This window comes from Culicoides brevitarsis, chromosome 1, assembly GCF_036172545.1.
Source record: "Culicoides brevitarsis isolate CSIRO-B50_1 chromosome 1, AGI_CSIRO_Cbre_v1, whole genome shotgun sequence".
Lineage (NCBI taxonomy): Eukaryota > Metazoa > Arthropoda > Insecta > Diptera > Ceratopogonidae > Culicoides > Culicoides brevitarsis.
The window spans coordinates 45,806,106-45,827,742 of record NC_087085.1 but is presented as its reverse complement, the minus strand read 5'-3'; the positions used below and the strand labels follow the sequence as shown (position 1 = coordinate 45,827,742).

Genomic DNA, 21,637 nt, shown 5'->3' with positions numbered 1-21,637 from the left:
TTTAGTGAAATAGTCACAGTAAGAAATATTTCCATAAATAGACATGATATAAACTAAACTTTGTCGTTGTTGTCTCCGCATTCCCTCTCGCGCGCAAAAATTACGTTTAGAAAAGTATTTTAAACGCACGAGAAAATATTTGCTTTCATTTTCATGTTTTTGAGTTCTAAAATTTAATATTAATTTTAAAATATTAAAAACTAAAAAAATTGATTTTTATTTTTAAAAACTTGAGAATATAAAAAAAATTGAATTAAAATTAAAATAATTTTAAATTTCAAATTAATTAAAAATTTTAAAAAATTTTAAAATTAAATTAAAATTAAATTAAAATTAAATTAATTTTATTTTAAATTTAAATTAATTAAAATAATTTATTTTTGAAAAAAAAAAAAATATTATTTTTTTCATTTTTATTAAAAACTTAAGAATTTGTTTAAAAAAATAATTAAAAAAAAATTAATTTAATCAAAACTTTGAAGAAAATTGAAATTTAAAACAAAAGTTAGTTGCTGAATTGAAAATACGCTTCAGTAGCAAATATTTCCTCGAGGGCGCAGAGTCGTCACTTTGATTAAGTATTCGCACTGGATTTTACTGAGTATTTAAAATACATTTTTAATGTAATGATAGCACACAGTAAGTGTGTAATTGCATTAATTAATTCTCTATATTTATTTTTTTTTGCTCGCTCCGTTTCTCTCTCTCATTTTTCCCGATGATCGCGATCCGCAAGAAAATTATTACTATAAAACATTACATAAAAATACATATTAATTGCATGCAAAAGACAATATTTTATCGTGGTAAAAAATGATTTTATATTATTATTACTTCTTTTCTTGTAGGTACTTTGTAATGCATTTTGAGTAATTGGACGAGTATGAACGAGTAACGATGGTGATTTTTTTCTCGTTCTTTGTCGTCGTCGACGTCGTCGGAGAAACCATGACAAAGTGATTAGAAAAATGGCAACGTTAGGAGGTCCTTGCGTTCTGCACACATTCGGTAGGCACGGTAAACTTTTAATCTCCAAAGCACGCTTTCAGAAGCCCAAAGAAGATAAAAATGCAGTTTGTTTGCCTTTTTGAAGCGTTTCAATATTTGCTGAAACAATTATCATTAGTTACATGTTTGTTCGCTAATGATTCTTAATAAATAAATATTAAAAGTATTGTTTGTTTAGTTAATAAAGATTTTAATATTGATTCTTGCACTTCCGGTAATAAATGAAAAAATAAAGAAAAATAATTATTTTTGACAAATTTTGAAAGAAAAATTAAAAATTCTCAGAAAAATTTTAAAAAATTAATTTTATGAAAGAAAATATTAAAATAAGTTCAAATAAATTTTCACAAAAATTTAAAATTCTCAAAAAATAAAATTTTTAGTTTTAATTAAAATTATAAAAAAAAAAATTAATATGAGTTGAAAAAAAAAATTCATGAAAAATTAAAAATAAAATCAAATTTATGAAAGAAAAATTTTAAATTTTTAAAAAATATTTTTTTTTTAAATAAAATAATATTAAAAAAGCAAAATAAAATAATAAAAAAGTAAAATTTCACGAAAAATGTAAAATTTTCATAAAATTATATTTTGTTTCATTCAAATTTATGAAAGAAAACGAAAAAAAAAATATAATATGGCTTAAAATAAAATTTCACGAAAAATATAAAATTTACGTAAACTTTTGAAAACAACTTGACATGACAGTGATTGCGAACAAAATAATAAATAAATCGCTTAACTGTAGGACAAAAGTCGCCATTTACAAATTTTATATTTCATGTTTTGTTCGTTGCCTATTTTAATATCTTCACTTTTATATGCAAATAAATCTTAAGCCTAATGCAAGCATTAACACATCAATTTATTGCGCAAAAACCTCTTTATGGGACGACGACTATTAAGTCTCATTTTTTTGCAAGTTGTTGATGTTAAGAGAAGTAAAAAAAACTGTAATTTGATAACATTAAAAATAATAATAATGATGGGAAATGATGCTTGCTGTCGTCATTCGGTACTTACAGTAAATATCGTCATTGACCGCCGCACAAACGAAACCAAAAGTAAGTTCTTATGTTTCACAACCATCTGTTGTTCGAATCGTCGTCACTACTAATTTATGGCAAAAACAAATTAATCTATCATTTTTAAATGCAGTTTAAAAAACGACATCGATAGCAAAATCCGCGACCTTTTGACAGATCTCATGAATTATGGGTTTCGCGCTGTTCATGAGAGAGAGGGAGAATTTGTTCGATCAATATACCGGAATTAATTTCCATCAAAGTGACATGAATGTAAGCATTCATAAGTCGCGTTGCGTTGCTGGATGGAATTGAGATGAAATGACAAGCAACAAGATAACATGAAAAATTTGCATCTTTTAATGCGATATTTATTTACGACGACGACGAGTACGCGCGTAAAAAGTTGCCATGTCTCATAATTTCATAACACCTTTTAACGACATCCGAGACTCGATGTAATGAGTGTGCTAATGGCTTTAAATGCGTCTCATGTCGAAATTACTCAAATTATTCAATGAAGTGTGTGAGGATTGATTGCTTCTCTACTACAACGGTGATCTTGATATTTTTCTTAATTTTTTTAAAAATAATTTATCGGAAGAACAAGACGATCAAATATAAATTTTCGAAATGAAAATTCGAGTGACATTTTTGTAAGTAATGGAGAAAGAGAGGTTTCTTGACAACTTTATTACTTTTATTACATCAAAAAATAAATAAATACGACAAACGGTGCCATACATGCCTTAATTCGTTTCAGAAAATAAAATTGAACAACGCATTAAATTAACAACATTTATTCTTCTTTATAGTTGTTCGGGTCCAAGATTGCCTCTTCTTCGGCTGTTGTTGATGGAATTGATGTTTTTGTAAATTTTATAACTTTTGGTGTAAATTAGTTGAACATTTTTTTCCTCTCTTTCCGTTCTTCAGCGCGTTAATTGTACGCAAGAAATTGATTGTGTTCGACAAGCAACGCGATTAGATAAAGAATGATGCTCGATAAAAAGCGAACGAACGAACGAGAGACATTTGTATGCAAAATAGATGATCAATAAGACAAATGTTTTTACTTTGCTTTTTTAATAAGATTGGATGCCTTTGTAATATATTAGATCGAGGAATGCACCATTTCTTCGAGTAATTTATGAGTTGCTTTCAATCGCGTCTTTAACAGTTACTTCATACAAAATAATAAAAAGAAAATTGATGGAACTGCATTCACGGAAATTTTTCCCGATTCATCGATTCGAACGACCAACAATCTTCAATAGAGGAGTTTAAACGTTTGTAAACATTTGTAGAGACGCAACCGATAAGAATCATGATAAATGGCGTTAAAATGACGACGTGAAAAGAGACAAATGAAGCCACCTGAATCGAAAGAGATTTCTATTAATTGAATTATCATGCAGATTGCCTCGATGTTGATGATTTTTTGTCTCTGAATAATTCAACCTGAATAATTTTTCGTGTGACAGATACGAGATGAGGCAAGAACGGGGGCTGAAACTTCGTGGGTGACAAGAAAGTTGATGAACAACGAGACAAAATAGCTTAAAGGAGTTCGGCAGAGATGAATAATGAGCTCGTTAGACTAATTTTCATGGGAAAACATTAAAAATTATGTAGAAGTTGATTTGAAGTAAATGAGAAATTATCAATTTTTTAATGAAAAGGTAAATAAATTTATAAAATTTTTTTCCAATTAATTCAAACCAAGCAAATTTCTTCAAAAAATGATAAATTTTATAATATTTTCTTTCCTTCATATAACTAATTTTCAAGCTGCAGACAAAAATTTTTTTTTTGTATTATATGTATATTATATACATATTATTTGTATATTATATGTATTTAGTTTGTTTATTATTTGTATATTATTTTTATATAATATTTATATATATTTTTTTTCATACTAAATATCAAAAATTTGAGCATAAATTGAAGTTTAAATTGTATAAATTAAACAAAAACACTCTTATTGAGTTATTTTTTCATCGATTTTTGATATTTAGTTTAAAAAAATTATATACAAATTATATGCATTTAATATACATATAATATAGAAAAATTTAATTTTGTGCGCCACATCATAAACTATAAGTTATTATGAGATATAAGATAATTAATTGCAATAATATCTTCTTAAACAATTTATTCTAATAACACACAGGTGCAATATCCTATCATCTTCATTATACTTCTTCACATTACAACGAGACTCGAGATCAAACAAATTTTTTTAGGCACTTACTCTATTAACAGGGTAATTTAAATGCAATTATTATAACATGTTGTTGTCTGTCTGTTGTTATATCAACACTTACTTTTTTTTTGTCTTATTTCATAATAATCTTCCTCAAGTCATGATAATAACAATAATTTAAAATTTTACTGCACTTTTTGAGACAATATGATGTTGATGATGATGCTAGATTGTCTGCGATGCTGCGTCACGGTGCATCTTATTCACGAGAAAATAAATACAAAATAATATTTCAACGTTGTCATCCATTTCGAATGTTTTTTGTTTATTAAATTAATAAAAAAAAAATTTTTTTGAGACAAAGACACGATGATGACATTTGCTTGAGTGAAGAATAAAAGAGCAATAGTAATATAATAAAATAATTGTATGACAAAAGTGTGACAATAATTGTGTAAATTTTGAAGATTCTTCATGTTCTGTGCACAATTAAAATTTTTAAGTAGACCATGAAATATCATTATTATTATAAATTATACAATTTCTTGCTCTATAACTCTATTTATTCTATGCTACAGAAAAAACATATTCAAATTTTATTGTTACCTTTTTGATCACGCCCGTTTATAACATTTGTTGACTAAATTCTGATCGTCCCATAAATCTAATAGATTTTTCTTCTTATAAACATAATAAAGATTAAACATATATAAATAAAAAAGGGACCACCAACCAAATATTTGTTCAATTCTTTTTTTTATAATAATAATATTTTATTTAAGTCAATGAATGAATAGAAAACGAAAAAAAAAAAGAAAAAAAAGTGACATGATACCACTTTGCTTGATTTTCGTAATCTTGTCGTCTTCGTTGTTCAAGCAATTCAATTAACATTGTCTTACTTATCTCAAAAATTGTATCAAGTGTAAAATAAAAAGAGGACGACGAAAAAAAAACATAATTAATTGACTTGCCAAGCACACAATTTTACATCATCACGTAGTATATTTGCAAAAATTTACCTGATTCTGATAAGAAAGTGACACATTTTGTTTTAATCAATATATAAATATATTTATTTTACTTATTTACAATTTTATACATATATATTACTTTTTATCCATTACAAACAAGAGGAACTTGTTTCCTTGTCTCTTAATGTTATTATTATTATATTATTATTATTGTGCGTTTATCATATCAACATGTGTTGTGAGTGTTGTCCCTGTGTTATTTTATTTTGTGTTACACAAAAGCCAAGATTTTATTATAATAATAATAATATTGAAATAATAAACATGTTAAAAGTTTATGTCTGATCAGATAGAAAAGGAATTCTTTTTAAGTTTATTTCTTTCTTGTTTTTTTTTTTGTTTGTTTGTTGTGTTTTTTAAGATGTTAATATATATATTTTAACAGTTCGATACATTTTTCGAACCTCTATAAATAAATAAATCCAAAAGGAAAGAGAACGGTGAATAAATTAAGACATTTTTTATATATATTTTTAAAAAAGTTAGAAATTAGGTTACTTTGTTGACATAATTATTATGCTATAGAAACATCATATACATTTTTCGTATATGTTTATAAAAAAAATCCTTGAACACTTGTCTCTACAAATAATATACGAAGAAAAAAAATCAGTTGTAGATTCTTATCTTTTTTCTCTTACTTGATGAGAATTCCCTCGACTGTCATTTATCATCCATCCTCTTCCTTAACGACTTTCCAGTAAATGGATTCCAAATTATTATTATTATTAATATTAACTTTTAACTCATCATCATATATATATTGCACCGCTATGGATAAAAATAAAAAAAAATGTTTATAAAAAAGGAAGGAATGAAGAAGAAGAGTAAATGTACAAAACAAAACAACTTTACACAACAAAGATATTTAAATATTTTCTCCTTGTAATCTATCGTTGACCAAATATAAATAAAATATACGTTTATATATATAAATATTGTTTATATTTAACAGAATAAAAAAAAAATAAAAATGCAATAACAACTCGGATTGGATTGTACGTTAATGTATACGAACTTAACAGCGGAGGAAAGGAGACATAAAGCGTCAAATGGAAAGAACAAGGAATATTTTTTGAAAATAAAAAAATTATAACAACTCTTGTACTTACTTGACTCGGAGAATGGAACATCATTGACGACCGAGAACAACTATACACAAAATAAATTATTTACAAAACATTTCAGTGTGTATATTTTTTCATCTTTTCTCTTGCGCGTTTGTATTTATTAATATTTATTTAAAAAGGCAAGTTACTTTAAGGCATTTTATTATTTTCCTTGAAGGTATGACAGAATGTAGATTTTGAACTTCTTTAAAATTGTTTTTAAATATAAAAAAAGTTATAAATATTTTTTATAAATTTTTTAAAAAATTAAAAATAAATTTTTTTAAAATTAAATTATATTATTATTTAAAATTAATATTGTATTATTTATTATTATATTATTATTTAAATTAATTAATTTTTTATTCTCTTCGAAAAAATCTTCTAAAATTAAAAAAAAAAAAATAAAAAACGCGCTCAAATTGAAAATCGCAGAATACTAAATAATTTATTATAACCCGCAAATAAATAAATGAATATGCTGAAATTCCTCATCCATCTTAGATTCTTCTTGTGATGCAAAAATAGTTTTATTTTAATAAATATTAATATAAATTAATAATAAATAATACAACCAGTCGTCCCCTTCGAGCTAAAAAAAATTAAAGATAAAATATATTTATGAACAGATGTCAGTTGAGGCAAAATTTAAAGATTTAATCAATTTTCCGTGTAAAACGAGAACTTCTTTGCATACAATATGTATAGTTACAGTTCGCGCACATGTAAACTGATCACAACATATTTCTAATCTCCGATCTATCATCATCGATCAAGTGCTACTGTAGTTTCAATTACATTTTACGCGTCGAGGAAATCGCTTGGCATGTGTCTAAACAACAGCAAGAAGTAGTAAATAAACAAGAAAATACCGGTAGCTGACTTTTTACTATCAAATACCAATAAACTCATCAATCAAGGCATTTATGCAACGAACGCAGCTTACGCGATATTCATAAAGTATAAAAACTAATCGACTTTCGTTTGAGTCATTACACACATTTTTAATTACCAAATCAATGACATTATTATGATAAAATAAAAGCAGTGACAGTAAAAATATCATCGTAATATTAATAAAGATAAAAGTGTATTCAAGAAGCTGATTACGAGTGATCAAACTCGATGCCGCCAATTTCTAAGTCACAAACAAACTTAATGAAAAGCAAGCTATTATGATGCAAAAACATGTTAATGATGCGTTTTCAAACCGAGAAAGCCGACGAAGTTGCTGAAGAAAGGGCTTACAGGTGTAAAGACCTTCTGAGAAACGGTAAGTAAATTTATTATTTATTTTTTTTTTATGAATCGACTACCTGATTAAATCCGTAATGAACACTCTATCAACTTTTTTCTCCGCTTATGAAAAAAAGAAGACAATTTTTATTAATTTACAGTTTTTATAAAATCATTAATCAATCCATACACACACAAACAGTTTATCATCACTTAATCGAAACGAAATAAAATTTATGGGAATATAAGCACAATAATAGTGGCTTTTAGAGTCAACTTTGAACATTTTATGTGAATAGTAAAGTAGAGAAAAAAAAGATAAAAGAAGAAAAAAATGCTGAGTGGATTTTATTGCTGCTCAATGTTAATTCGACGATGAAAAACTATTCACTAATTCTGACCCGTTGTCAATGTTTGGCTTTCATTGCGACATAAATCAAGTAGCTTCTTGGTCTTCATTTCATTAGATTTTGATTCATCGCTTCTTCTCGGTACAAATTTCGGCAGCAGCAATGATTCACACAATTTTTTAATTTATCATTAATTCATTGAACTTTTTTTTATTATTATGGTCATCGTTGTCATTATTTTATTATTATTATTGACTTTTAGTGAAATAATTATTATTTAATTTACTCAAATAAATGTCACCATGCGGAATAGAATGAAAATGTTTAGTTGACAATCGTTTCATGAAAGTTTTATGAAGTAGTTAAGTGAAGTTGTGAGTTAAATCGATAATTTGATGAGTAAGTAAAAATTAATTTTTAAAGAGCATTTTTGAAAAAAAAATATTTGGTTTTTTAAATTGTCTGTCTGTTAAATGTGTATTTTTAATAAAAAAAACTCAAATGAACAAAGAAAATATTTTTACTATTAAAAACTTAAAAAAATGTTTTTTTTTAATATACAATTTTTCAAAATAATTTTTTAATTAATAAATCAATTTTGATGATTTAAACAAAAAAAAAAAAATAATTTTTAATTTTATTTCAATTTGATCGTAAATAAGAGTTTTTATTGTAAATTAAATTAAAAAAATATTTAAATTAAATTAATTAATTATTTTTTAAATATTAATTAATTTAATAATTCTTAATAATAATAATTAATTTTTAAATTTTTAGTTTAATTTACTTAACATAAAATTGGAATTCTAAAAAAAAATTAAAAATTTTTTATAAAATTAATAATTACAAAAAAAAAAGATAATTAGATAAAATATAAATGAAATTAATTAAAAAATTAATTAATATTTATAATCATTAAATTAATTAATTAATTTAATTTACAATATTTTTTAATTTTTTTTTATTTAATTAAAATTAATTTTACAAAAAAAGAAAAAAATATGAAATAAATTTAATATCAAAATGCGCTCATATCATATATAAAAAAATTTTCTCAACAAAAAACTTTCTTCTTGTTAATTATTTCCGTATCCAACTGTTTCTAATTATACAACACCAAAATTTGACCACATGTCACTCGAACTCCAATTCAATTTCATTATTATTATGTTATTACGCAGAAGACCCTCGAATGCATCTCAAGTACCAATCAAAATCGATAAAGTCATATATCTTGTTCGGCATAATAAAACTCGACTGACCGTTTTTCTCAACAACTATCAATAAATATAAAATTGATTTTTCTGAAAAAAAGGTTATATCTTTGTTTAGCAACTCACTCAAATAGTAATTGCTGCTTCGATAAACGAGGTGAATGTTTTTTTTTTTGTTGCTCGATCAGGACGATTGAATAAAATTTATATAAAATAAAATGTACAAACGAGTAAGTATAAATCTATATCTCTCTCTCCACGACGAATAATTTTAACGACTTTATTTTTGTCTCATTGCTGAAGTTTATAGTTGTTGCAATTTTATTTATTATTATACGAGTCCGAGATCTTTACCTGAAACTGTCGTTTCATGCAAGCTGTGTGTGTGTGTTGCACAAATTGGCGCATTCATTGCAATATCTTACATTATTATCGCTCAATTCCAACTCAATTGAGTCCAAACGCACAATTCTTCACATGTGATGTTGCTGCTGCTGCGCTGCAGATATTGTCATTTCTTGCCTTTTCTTCGTTTCTCGCTAGATCCGGAGCGGAATTGAATGGCTTATTGTATTTACTTTATATATTATTATTGTTATTAATAAAAGTTGGCTTGGCTTGGATGATGATGATTGTTACTACTAACCATAAGCAGATTAAGTTTGCAACTAAATTGAAACTTTTTTTGCTGTGATCGTTGAACTTTTAGAGAAACATCTTCAAAAAGTTGTCTATGTCTCGTCGTTTCTTCCTCGTACGCATCGAAATGTACGCCATTCTAAGGAATAAATAAACACAGAAAGGGAGAAAAAAACAAGAAATTAAAAAAAAGACAAATATCACCTCCATTAGCATAATTTCATGATGTAGATGATGACGATGATTTCTTCGTCGTTGTATTACTTGAAAAAAATAAATAAAAAGGTGTGTTACCTCATGCAACTACAATACAAGCAACAACAACATCTCTAACTTTATGCATAAATGGAGCTCCTTTTCCTTTGGTTTCCTCACGTAAGTCACCTTTTTTTGTATTTTCACAGAGTTTCGTTTCGGACGACGACGACGCAAGAAGATCGATCGAAACCCAACCCAGTTTATTGATAATAATAGTTATTAATAACATTTGGGATGAACATGAGAAGAATATTGCTAAATTATTTAAATGACGTGAAACGAGAAAAGAAGAATTAAATCATCAGATAATATTGTTTTATTATTGTTAGCTTACCTGAATGCAGCTGCTGGTATTTAGCACGAACACTGTGGCGTGATTTGACTTACGAGACGAGACGACAGTAAGCAGAAAAAAAGAAGACCGGAAAATATCTGAAAGAGCAAACAATTTATCAGACTAACCTTATGCGCTCTTAATTAAGTGAATTTAAACGCGAATCAGGCACGCTATCCTTTTTTGGTGCGCTCTTGATTACCTACTTAGGCGAATAAATTTAATATTTTCATTTTTTGTCCCATGAGGATTTTCCTGATTTTTTTAAGAAATTATGAAATAATAAAAAATTAATAATTTTTAGAGTTTTTTAAAGAGAAAGAGAATTAAAAAAAAAATAAGAATTTTGACTAAAAATAAAACAAAATTGACTTTTTTATCTAATCTTAAAATTTCAAAAATGTCAAGATTTTTTTTTTTTTTTTTTTGAAAAAAATATTATTTTGGGCAACCTAAAAAAAATCTTTTTAAAGCAAATTTCTTTTTTTTTTGTAAAATTTTATCGTAAATAGTAATTTTTCAATTAAAAAATTCCAAATAATTTCAAAAATATTTCCATTTTTAATTTAATTTTTATTTTTCCCCCTGAATTTTTTCGACAAAATCGGAGGGGGGCGACAAAAAATTTATTTATTAAATTTATTCGCCTTAATGGAATTGCTTTTGTCCCTCTCTATCGTCATTTTCTCGCATTGTACGCTGCATCGTAAAAAAATCTGCAAAGAAACGGAAATATCCCATAAATTAGCTTCTGTTCCATGTTCAAAAAAAATCACAAAAAATCGAAATATTTGAATATTCATAAAAATGTCACATTTTCCAACAAAATAAATTTCATGCCGCAAAAACAATAAAACCCATCATCAAAATAAAAGATCAAATCGTGATGATAAGATGATTCGAGATATTTGCCGGTTCAAATATTTTATTTGATTAAAGTGTTGCGCAGCTTCTAATTATCGTCTTGATTCAAACTTATCAGGCATCATCATCAATTTCGGGCACTTTTACTGCACAACATGACACAAACATCAAATTTTACGAGAACAATATTTTTTTGTGCATTTCTGCCTGAGGAAATATTTAAAAAAAAACTGTCGCTCGTACAAGTTTCATTAAAAAAGAACCAACTATTAGCATATTAATTGCTGCGTGTTAATTAATGTGAGTTCTTGTTATCTCTCGTAAAATAGGCAAACTGAAACGAAGTGATAGCGATTAAAATAAAAATCAAATTCGATTAACAGTGATAAATTATTGGAATTTGTTGGTCGTTTTTTTAACAAGCATCTAATTCTACATGGATAATAAATGTTAATCACTGATAATTAAATTTTTGACTGTTGTCATCTCGTTTTTTCTCCTATGTTCAAGACATTCTTGCGAGAGACACACACAGTAGCTCCCAAGATCATAAGCAGAGAGAAGAAACAAAAAATAACACAACAAAAGTCATTATCAATGTTAATGTTAAAACCATGCATTTGATGACAATATTTAATGATGCTATTAAAAGCTATTTTTTTTGTTTCTTATTTCTTTCAGAATGATTTTTTTTTCGTTCATCCAAAGAGATACACAGTAGCTGGATTTTAATATGGATGAAAAGCAAAACATTAATTTGTCCCGAGAACGACTCCGATATAATAGTTGTTAATATTTTATTGAACAACTGTAGAGATATGGCAAGTTAGGTGGTCAAATGATGATTCATTACATTGGTAACTGATAAAATTGTAGTTGAGAGATAAAGAAATTGCTCAAATTCTTGGAATACTTTGTATGAATGAGATGAAGAAAATTCAAGAATAGCACACTTTTGGATTATTTTATGATAAATTCGGCAAAATTTATATCAGGTAAGTTTTTTTTACGATTTAGGCCGCGCCAAATGAAAATCAAAAATTTTAAAAATTTTTGAAAAGAAAAATTAACTATTTTAAGCGTTTAATAATTTTTTCGATATTTTTTTTATCTCAAAATTTTTAATAAAATATATATTTTAAAATATATTTCAAGATATTTCATTTAAAAAATTAAAAAAAAAAAATAAAAAAAATAACTGTCAAAAAATTTTGAAAAATAAATTCGGTAATTTTATGAAAAATATTTCTTTAAAAGAAATTTTAAGTTAAAATATGATTTTTAAAACAAAAATTAGAAAAAAATTTAAAATTTATTTTTGATGAAATTTTTAACTTTTTTTTTTATTTTTTGATTTTTGACTAATAAGATGGGACATCGGACTTTATTTTTGATTTCATTTGGAGTAACCTTAAGATGTAAAATGTAATAAAAACTCATACCTATTAATCCAAACCAAGTCAATTCACGAAAATTCGCACATTTTTGTGACAAGCAAAAAGTTAACAACTCTTGATTTCAACTTGTTGAACGTTCCTCGAATTCGCCTCCGTATGAACGTACATTTATCTCGTAGTCATTTGCGTGCACGCGCACAACGAGTTACCATGGCAGACATTCATTTTCCACAAAAAATTGATCATGTTCGGATGAAACACAGAAAAAGAAAAACATACAAAGACTGACGTCAGAACGTTTCGTGTTTCCATTGCTACTCATTCACAAAATTTTTCTAAATAGCTATAGATGTCCATTCCTTTAATTTCTCTCCTCGTACATCTATTTCCTTTCCATTTTTATTGTTACATATGATTACACGGGCTACGTGCTACATAAATAACTAAACTGCGCGGTTATTCCGATGGTTTTACGTCAATGAAGGTCATAATGTTTGTTGTTTGATTTTCCGTACCTATGACGTCACATTTAATATTTCTGAACATTTTTCGATGGATTCCCTCTAAAAAAGAGATATATTGTCATTTTTATTGTTGTCCTTTTTTGTTCTATTTTTAATTTTTTTATTGTTATGAAATTCATGTGAAGACCTAAAAAAAAGTCATAAGCCAATAAAAACTTTTAAATTGAAACATAGAAACAGAGGACGATGGCAAATAAAGGAGAATCGTAAAATAAAAAAAAATCCGGAGCCCACGCACAAATTCTCACTTTTATGAATGAAATTTTGCGTTACTACAATTTCGGAGGAAAAAAATACTCCTTAGATAAATACGAGCAGCGAAATAAATAAACGCCCATGTGCTACGACGAACGATCGCATAATGAACTATAATAAAGTTTAAGCTCTTGCACACTGTTTGTTACTTGTTGCCAAACACTAGTTGCTTGCTTGCTTTGACAGTCTCACGCCAAAGTGTTTGTTTCGTTTTTGCCTTCGTTGTGTTGGCGGATGCAGAAAAAATAAAGCGAAAGAAGAAAAAAAGGATAATCCTTTATGTTTTTTTACTCTTTTCTTGCACTATTTTTCAACAACAAAAGGCGAAAGTTCGTCTCGAGGATTATTGTTTGGCGTTTGTGGAATGAAAATTAGCATAATTGTTGTTTCTCTGACAATTAATGGTTTTTATCGGAGCTATTTTTGTTTGCTTGAAGCATCAAATGGAGTAAAATTTAAAAATTTCGCTCTAAGAAAATAATTTTTAAATAATTTTTTTCTATCATGTACCTTTTTTCTTTCGAAATTTTAACCAATTTTTGGGATTTTTAAAAATAATAATTTTTTAAAAATTATTTTAAATAAAATATACTTAAGTTTAATGAATAAATTTAAAAAAAATTAAATATTTTATTTAAAAATAAAAAATATTTTTTATAAATAATTAAAATAAAATAAAAAAAAAACTTATTCATTGCTCTTAAGTAATTTTAATTAAAATAATTAAAAAAATTATTATTTTTAAAAATCCCAAAAATTTGTTAAAATTTCGAAAGAAAAAAGGTTTATGATAGAAAAAATTATCATTAGTCATGGGAATTTTTTTTTTTAAATAATAGATCCTCATTAGATGTTTTTTTAACAATAGATATGAAAATTATCAAAACTGAAATTTCGTAAAAAGTCATTTTTGATTCAAAATAATTATTATGAAACCTTAAATCAACCTAATTTACCCAAAATTTCAAGGAAAAGGCAAAGTACCCATAATTTATTCAAAAAATTGTTCGTTTTCTCTTTCTTCACAAAAAAAAAAGAACAAAGTAAGTGAAAACGAAAGAAAAATTGCGTCTTAAGGGATTTCATCTATCTTCTCAACAGACACTCAATACATTCTTCTGCGAAACAATAAAGTGATAAAATTGAAAAAAAGTAAAACAACGCGAAAGAAGTATGAATGAAAAATTCGGCGTTTGCGCAAATCACGTGTCTTTGTTGTTTTGAATTGCAATCTTTTTCTTCATTATGTTTTAATGAAATGTTTTTTACTCCTTTTATAGGTTCTCTCAAGTCCATTAATAAAAAGCAGGAAAAAACATAGACAGAAAACTTTTACCTTACGAGTAAAAGAGAAAATATCATCTGCTAATCTTTCAATGAAAATACGACCACACCTTGTTGCTGCGATTTTCGTCAGATTTTCTTCTCCGATTTCAATGCTATCGGTAAATAAATGCAATACACAAAGGAACCGGACAAATAAATTTTTGAATGTGAAGGTCGATATGTGTGTGTAGGCGGCATTACCGGCAATAAATGAATGGATTAACAATGAACAAACAAGAAACTTGCTTTTTCGGAAAAACAAGACACCTGTTCAGTTATGCAATTTCCTCTCTTCGCACCATCATCATCGTACGAGGGCGTTTGCAATTAAAATCTTATGTTTGTTATGGGATTTGACAGAAATTCCCAAACATGTTCTCCGAAGGTCACATGAGCAAGTCTGAGTCAATAAAAATCTCATCTACCGCAATGGATGCCATGAAAAAGCATTTTGTTTCCTCGTATTATCGCAATCGATAAAATATAAATATGAAAATCATCACACACACACACATATACTTATCACATTGCCATGACATTAAAACATGAATTATATATCACTCAGTCGTCATATTTCATCGTAATTTATTCAAAGAGACAAAGTCTCACAGGCACCGCAATAGATGCCGGGAGTCTTGCGTCGCCATGCCGCTTTTCGAACCTCCAAACGGCATTTCATTCATAAAATTTTCACATCGCACGGGGAAATCTCGAACTTTTCGAAGGGGAAAACGAGGAGAAATACGAGTAAAATCAATAACTTCAAGGACATCGAGAAATTTTCATTCATAAAATCAAAACTAGATGCCGGGAAACGAGAGGCAAAGCGAGGGAAATGCGAGTATCGAGTTAAGTAGGCACATAAAACGCTATGAAGACATAAAAATTAAATAATGGAATTCGAGGAAATGGATTTTAGTCATTAAAAACGAGAAATTTAATTGGTAAAGGTAGGCACGGAGCACATTTTTACTCATTAGACGAGCAATTAACTTCAAAATAAGAAGAAAATTGACATTGTGGGAAGGCTTTTACGAGAATTTTCGTTTCAAGTTGAAAAAAAATTACTAAATTCTTATCAAAATTCATTTTTTTTAATTTAGAAAAGCGGCCTTAGAAAAATTATCTAAAATCCGATGTTATTTTAAAAGTCAGTTTTTTAAAAATTACCAAATTTATTTTTGTGAAAAGTTTTTTTTGTGTTCGAAATATTTTGAAGCAGAAATTTTTTTAAAAAGCGGCCTAAAAACTTTTTAAAATAGTATTTTTTTTTTTATTCATTAAAATCATTTGGAGTGGCCTTAAAACTTATTTTTTATTCATTAAAATCTTAAATTTATTTTCGGTTCAAATTTCAAGTTAATACATTATAAGCTAAAAGTTTAGAATCTATCAACTAATTGTAAAATATGATCTTGTTCTTGTTTCCGCGAGTCTTGTTCTCCTGCGTCGCCCAAATTTCCCGCGTATTCTCGCATTATCGTTCGAATCGTCTTCATACTCGCATTTCTCAAGTTCAAAATTTTCACGACACGTTGTTTGATGGCATCTCCCGTCGCACAGATCTCTACAATAATGTAATCGATTAATTGCAGCGTAAACAGTCCTCCTGACAATCGTTTCAAGTAAATTGCTTCGTCGTCTTCTTCTTCTTCGTCATTTTGCTCTTGATCTAATTCTCTGTCGACCTGTTCTACTTTTTCCAAATATTTCATGTGAAGTTCTAACAAGCGATCGACTTTCTCGAATTCGTTTTCCGTGAATTTCGCTAAAAGTCGTTGACGTTGAGCAGCTTTGCAATTCTTCAACATGCTACTGATAATGGAGCAAACGTGTTCCTCGTGTTCGTCTGTTGTCATTACGCGTTTTTTATTTTTTGGCGTTTTCATGAAAAGAGGAAAAATTGTCCTTAAACCGAGAATATCGACAAATTTGTTGCAATTATCTCTGCCATCGACGCCCGATAATGCGTAATCGAGTACTTTTAGAGCTCCGTTTCGGGAGAGTTTCTTTTCGCGCAGCATTAAATTCATCAATTGCAATCCTTCGCCCTTGAGAAATTTATCGCGATTCTCTTTCAGCATGAGAGACGAACATAAACAGTTGAACAAGTTTTCCATGTATTCTTGTTCTTCAGTCGAGTTTGGATCGTGTCGTTTGTATGTCGCTAATTGTTGGAGCAAAACATCAATTCCATCCAAATTTCCCAATAAAATGCGATTTTCGTTCGTGTCTTGAATCAAAATTGACAAAATTTCGCTGCAATACAACTTGTTAGGGTCAAAAGGAGATTTCACTTTGATCCTTTTCAATATCCATTGCATTAATCCTTGTTCAGCGGCTTCAATGCACATTTCGGGCTTCATTTCTAACAAATTTTCGAAAATCGCAAGGGTATTGTGAACGCCATCAGCTTCCTCTTTGACACTTTCATCGAGACGATCCAAATTTGACGTTAACAAAGACGAGATTTGTTGTCCTCTTAATGCTTCAATGAGTGTTTCGGATCCTTCAGCACTCTCATGCAAGATATCAATGTCTGTCATTTCTTGTATCAAGTCGACAACTCCGACAGAAATATCGGAATTCGGGTGATTCAGCAATTCCAAGAGACTTGAGACTCCGTGAAGTTCTACGAGAAGCGGATAGAGATCAGGAACAGTCGAAACAACAGTCAATTGTTGCAAAATATCATGTAAATCGAGCTCAGATTCCATAAATTTATCTGGTTGATCCGGATTTTTAATTCGCATCTCTTGATTCTTCAAAATTCTCTTTTCCAACAGCAACAACAACTTTTTTAATCCCGGTTCATCCAAAACATCGCCTGTAGCCTCCTCTTCGTCGACGTAACGTAAAATTTCGAGACGTTCTTTGTCGGAAATTACATTTGTTGCTGCGGCATTCAACTCTGCGACATAATCTCTTGGAGTTGCGGGCTTCGAAGGTTGTCGAGACGAATGTTCGGGCAAATCTGGAATTGGAAAAGCTCCTTTGCTTCCGGACTTACGAGAACGTTTACTTGGTGCCGGAGACTCTTCTTCGCCGTAATCGTCGTCATTCGAACGTTTCGGAGTTTGTTCAGGCTGAAAATAAAACAAAAAAATGTTTTTATTGATTTGTTTGAAGAATGTGACTTTGATGCGAATTTTTACCTTGAAAGACAAAAGTTCACCGATATCCATGATGTTTCACTCCGAGAAGCGTTTTGAATGTATTTCGAATGGTTTTTGGTTGATTTTTTGTTAAAAACTTTCTGGAAAAGTCGGAAATCGTTTGATGTTTGTTTTGATTTAAGAAATTTGAGGTTATATTTTTGAGGCGTACAAAAATAATATTTCCATCAAAACAAGAAATTTTGAATTGATGTTTGATGAAAAACGGTTGGTTTTTAAAACGAATTCATGTTTATTAATTTTCAAGCTTAAAAATCATCAAATATGCTCTCAAAATGAAAATTACGTATTTTTTATTTTTCAATTTTCAAGCTTAAGAACCATCCAAAAGTCATCCAAACACATTTTATATGACTTTGGTTCAATTTGAAGCTTCAAAACTATCAAATGGGCCTTCAAAATAAAAATTACGTATTTTTTATTTTTCAATTTTCAAGCGAACTATTTTACATTTTATATTTTTTATTTGAAGCTTCAAATCTATCAAATGGGCCTTCAAAATAAAAATTACGTATTTTTTACGTATTTTTTATTTTTCAAGTTTTAAGCTTGAGAACTATTGAAAAGACATCCAAAGACATTTTATATGACTTTGGTTCAATTTGAAGCTTCAAAACCATCAAATGGGCCTTCTAAATAAAAATTACGTATTTTTTACGTAAAAATTACGTATTTTTTATTTTTCAATTTTCAAGCTAGTGAACCATCCAAAAGTCATCCAAACACATTTTATATGACTTTGGTTCAATTTGAAGCTTCAAAACCATCAAATGGGCCTTCAAAATAAAAATTACGTATTTTTTACGTATTTTTCAAGTTTTAAGCTTGAGAACTATTGAAAAGACATCCAAAGACATTTTATATGACTTTGGTTCAATTTGAAGCTTCAAAACCATCAAATGGGCCTTCAAAATAAAAATTTCGTATTTTTTACGTGTTTTTAATTTTTCAATTTTCAAGCTTGAGAACCATCCAAAAGACATACAAAGGCATTTTCCATAACTTTTGATCAATTTCAAGCTCATAAACCATCAAATGGGCTCACAAAATGAAAATTACGTATTTTTTACGTAGATGAGTTTTGATGAGTTTTCAATCGTAATTCTACTAAAAACGGGTTGTGATGTGAAATTTCTTTATTAATTTTAATGCAAAATGTGTAATACAATGGTTTTAATGCAAAAAATGAGAAGTTAGTATGCCAAGCTACTTAGTACAAAGATGCATGTGTTGATCATCAACTCAAAAATAAACGAAAAAGCCTTTGATGAAAACGAAATGTCTTAATAAGGACGTCCCATTCCTCTTCCGGGCATTTGAGGAGCACCTCCGCCTCCCGATTGGGGACTCTTGATTGTCTCATCAACCGACAAGATCATACAAGCAGCTTCGCATGCCGCCGTCAATGCATTAATTTTGATAATTGTTGGTTCCCAAACGCACGCATCCATGTTATCGGCAATATTTTCCTTCATAATGTCGACGCCATACCAACAATTGCCTTGTGCGTGTTTTTGCCGCAACTTATTGAGGATGTTTGTCGCATCGAAGCCCGCATTGTCACACAATTGACGCGGAATAATCTCGAGTGCTTTGGCAATGGCTCCAATCAACAATTGTTCCTTGCCGGCAATAGTACGAGAATAGTCACGCAAGATGCGAGAAAGTTCCATTTCGATTGCGCCGCCGCCCGCAACAACGGAATCATTCTTAATGGTACGACGAACAATCATGATAGCATCGTGCAACGAACGTTCAGTTTCCTCGAGGAATTGTTCAGCGCCTCCGCGCAAAATTAAAGTTACTGTTTTGGCGTTCGGGCATCCTTGGAAGAAGTTGAAACGTTCTCCGCCAACTTGACGTTCTTCAAACAAAGCACAATGACCCAAAACGCTGTCATTCAAGTCTTGTACAGTTGTCATAACGGCACCTCCGCATGCTTTCATCGTACGTTTCAAATCTTCTTCGACAACGCGACCCGCACAGAACATGTCACGATCAGCGAAATATTGCGTCGCAACATCGCCAATGGGTAATTTCGACAAAACAACATTAGCACCCGATTTGTGGATCTTTTCCAACTTTTCGTACAAAATTTGCCATTCAACATCGACAATTTTTTGGTATTCCATCGCAGATTCGACACGAACTTCGGCATTATCACGTTCAGCTTTCAGCTCCAACTCGATGTTCAACAAGGCAATTTTGCAGTTTTTGTACTGTTTCGGTTGCATTTCGAATCCAGCATAGGAGAAAGTTTTTTGGAAAGCAACGCCCGTCACGAGTTGCGATTCTTCCAACGAGCCTCCCGAAACTTTCTTAATACCGATCATATTCAAGGGCAACAAGTCATCCAATTGCAAAACAGCATCGACAACCATCTTCGAAAAGAAATTTTTTTGTTGATGGATTAATTTGCTGCTCATTGCTGTTGCTGCACATTTTTCCAACAAAGCACGATGCTCCGTTGCATTCGATTTCTCGATCTTGACAGCCATTTCGTTGATTTTCTCAACGCACAAATTCAAAGCTTTGCGAATGGCTTTAATGATGATACGCGGATGAACTCCTTCCTCAACGAATGGCTTGACTTGTTTCAAAAACTCGCCTGCCAACAACACGACACTCGTTGTTCCGTCTCCGACTTCAGCATCTTGCGATTTCGCAATGTCAACGAGAGTTTTCGCCGCAGGATGAACAATCTCCAAAAGTTTCATGATTGTCGCTCCATCATTGGAAATTGTCGCTTTGCCGTGATTCACGATCAATTTATCCATGCCGCGAGGACCCAAAGTTGTGCGAACCTAAAAAATGCGAGAAAAAATGAGTCATCACGTGAAGGAAGTGCAAAAATGGCAAAATTACCGCATCCATGATCGATTGGCAGGCATTTATGTTGGAGACAAGTTGAGGCTTTCCTTGGGACGTGTCTGTTCCCTCCTTCAATACAAGTATTTGTGGTTGCTAAAAAAGGAAAAATTCGAGAATAAGGAACATTTGGTTGGGCACGTTCGTGTGTAGCGACATATGTCGGAAAATGTGACAAAGAAAGACAGTCGTTAAAATCACAGAATTACGAAGAAATCATAATCGATTTTGCGATTTGACACGAAAGACACTTACCATCTTTGCTTTTTTATTGAATTTCCACGAAAAAACTGAGTATTTAAATTAAAAAATTGAAGTTAAATCAGACGTTCTACCAATGCGTGCTTGTAAAAATCGGAGCTGTCAAAGTTGTTGGTACGAAAAATGTTAATGTTCGTTGGATGTTAGCTAAAAAGTTGAAGAAAAATTAAAAAATTGTGATTTTTAATCAAAATTTCATTAGAAAAATTCAATTTTAATAATTTTCTATTAAAAAAAATTATTGAAATTAATAATTTTGTCAAAAATTTCAAAAAAATTGTTCAAACAAAAAATTGTTGAACACGAAATTTACAATAAAGCTGATAATCATTTGACAATCCAGTGAGCAAGACAGAAAATTTTCAAAAATTAATGCCTTGTTAATTTTATGAGAGCGCTTTTTGCTAAATTAAGTTTAAATAATGAACAAAAATTTGAATTTTAATAAAAATTTTTATTGCAAAATAATATTTTCTTATTATAATAACATAAAAAGAGTAATTTTTATAAAAAAATTTTCAAAAATAAGTTTTTTTAAAGGAAAAAA

The 21,637-nt window shown here is 29.1% G+C and overlaps 2 protein-coding genes across 2 annotated transcripts; both read right to left on the bottom strand.

The window, feature by feature from the left end:
• Positions 1 to 16,086: 16,086 nt before the first annotated feature.
• LOC134835578 (beta-catenin-like protein 1) lies at positions 16,087 to 18,077 on the bottom strand. Its single transcript, XM_063850462.1, has 2 exons — positions 17,941 to 18,077; positions 16,087 to 17,871 (listed from the first exon to the last, which is right to left on the bottom strand). The coding sequence occupies exons 1-2, from the start codon at positions 17,968 to 17,970 to the stop codon at positions 16,168 to 16,170; spliced, it is 1,734 nt and encodes a 577-aa protein (XP_063706532.1). The 5' UTR covers positions 17,971 to 18,077; the 3' UTR covers positions 16,087 to 16,167.
• Positions 18,078 to 19,058: 981 nt separating this feature from the next.
• Positions 19,059 to 21,192, bottom strand: LOC134827582 (T-complex protein 1 subunit eta). Its single transcript, XM_063840291.1, has 3 exons — positions 21,085 to 21,192; positions 20,827 to 20,925; positions 19,059 to 20,765 (listed from the first exon to the last, which is right to left on the bottom strand). The coding sequence occupies exons 1-3, from the start codon at positions 21,085 to 21,087 to the stop codon at positions 19,245 to 19,247; spliced, it is 1,623 nt and encodes a 540-aa protein (XP_063696361.1). The 5' UTR covers positions 21,088 to 21,192; the 3' UTR covers positions 19,059 to 19,244.
• Positions 21,193 to 21,637: the final 445 nt, after the last annotated feature.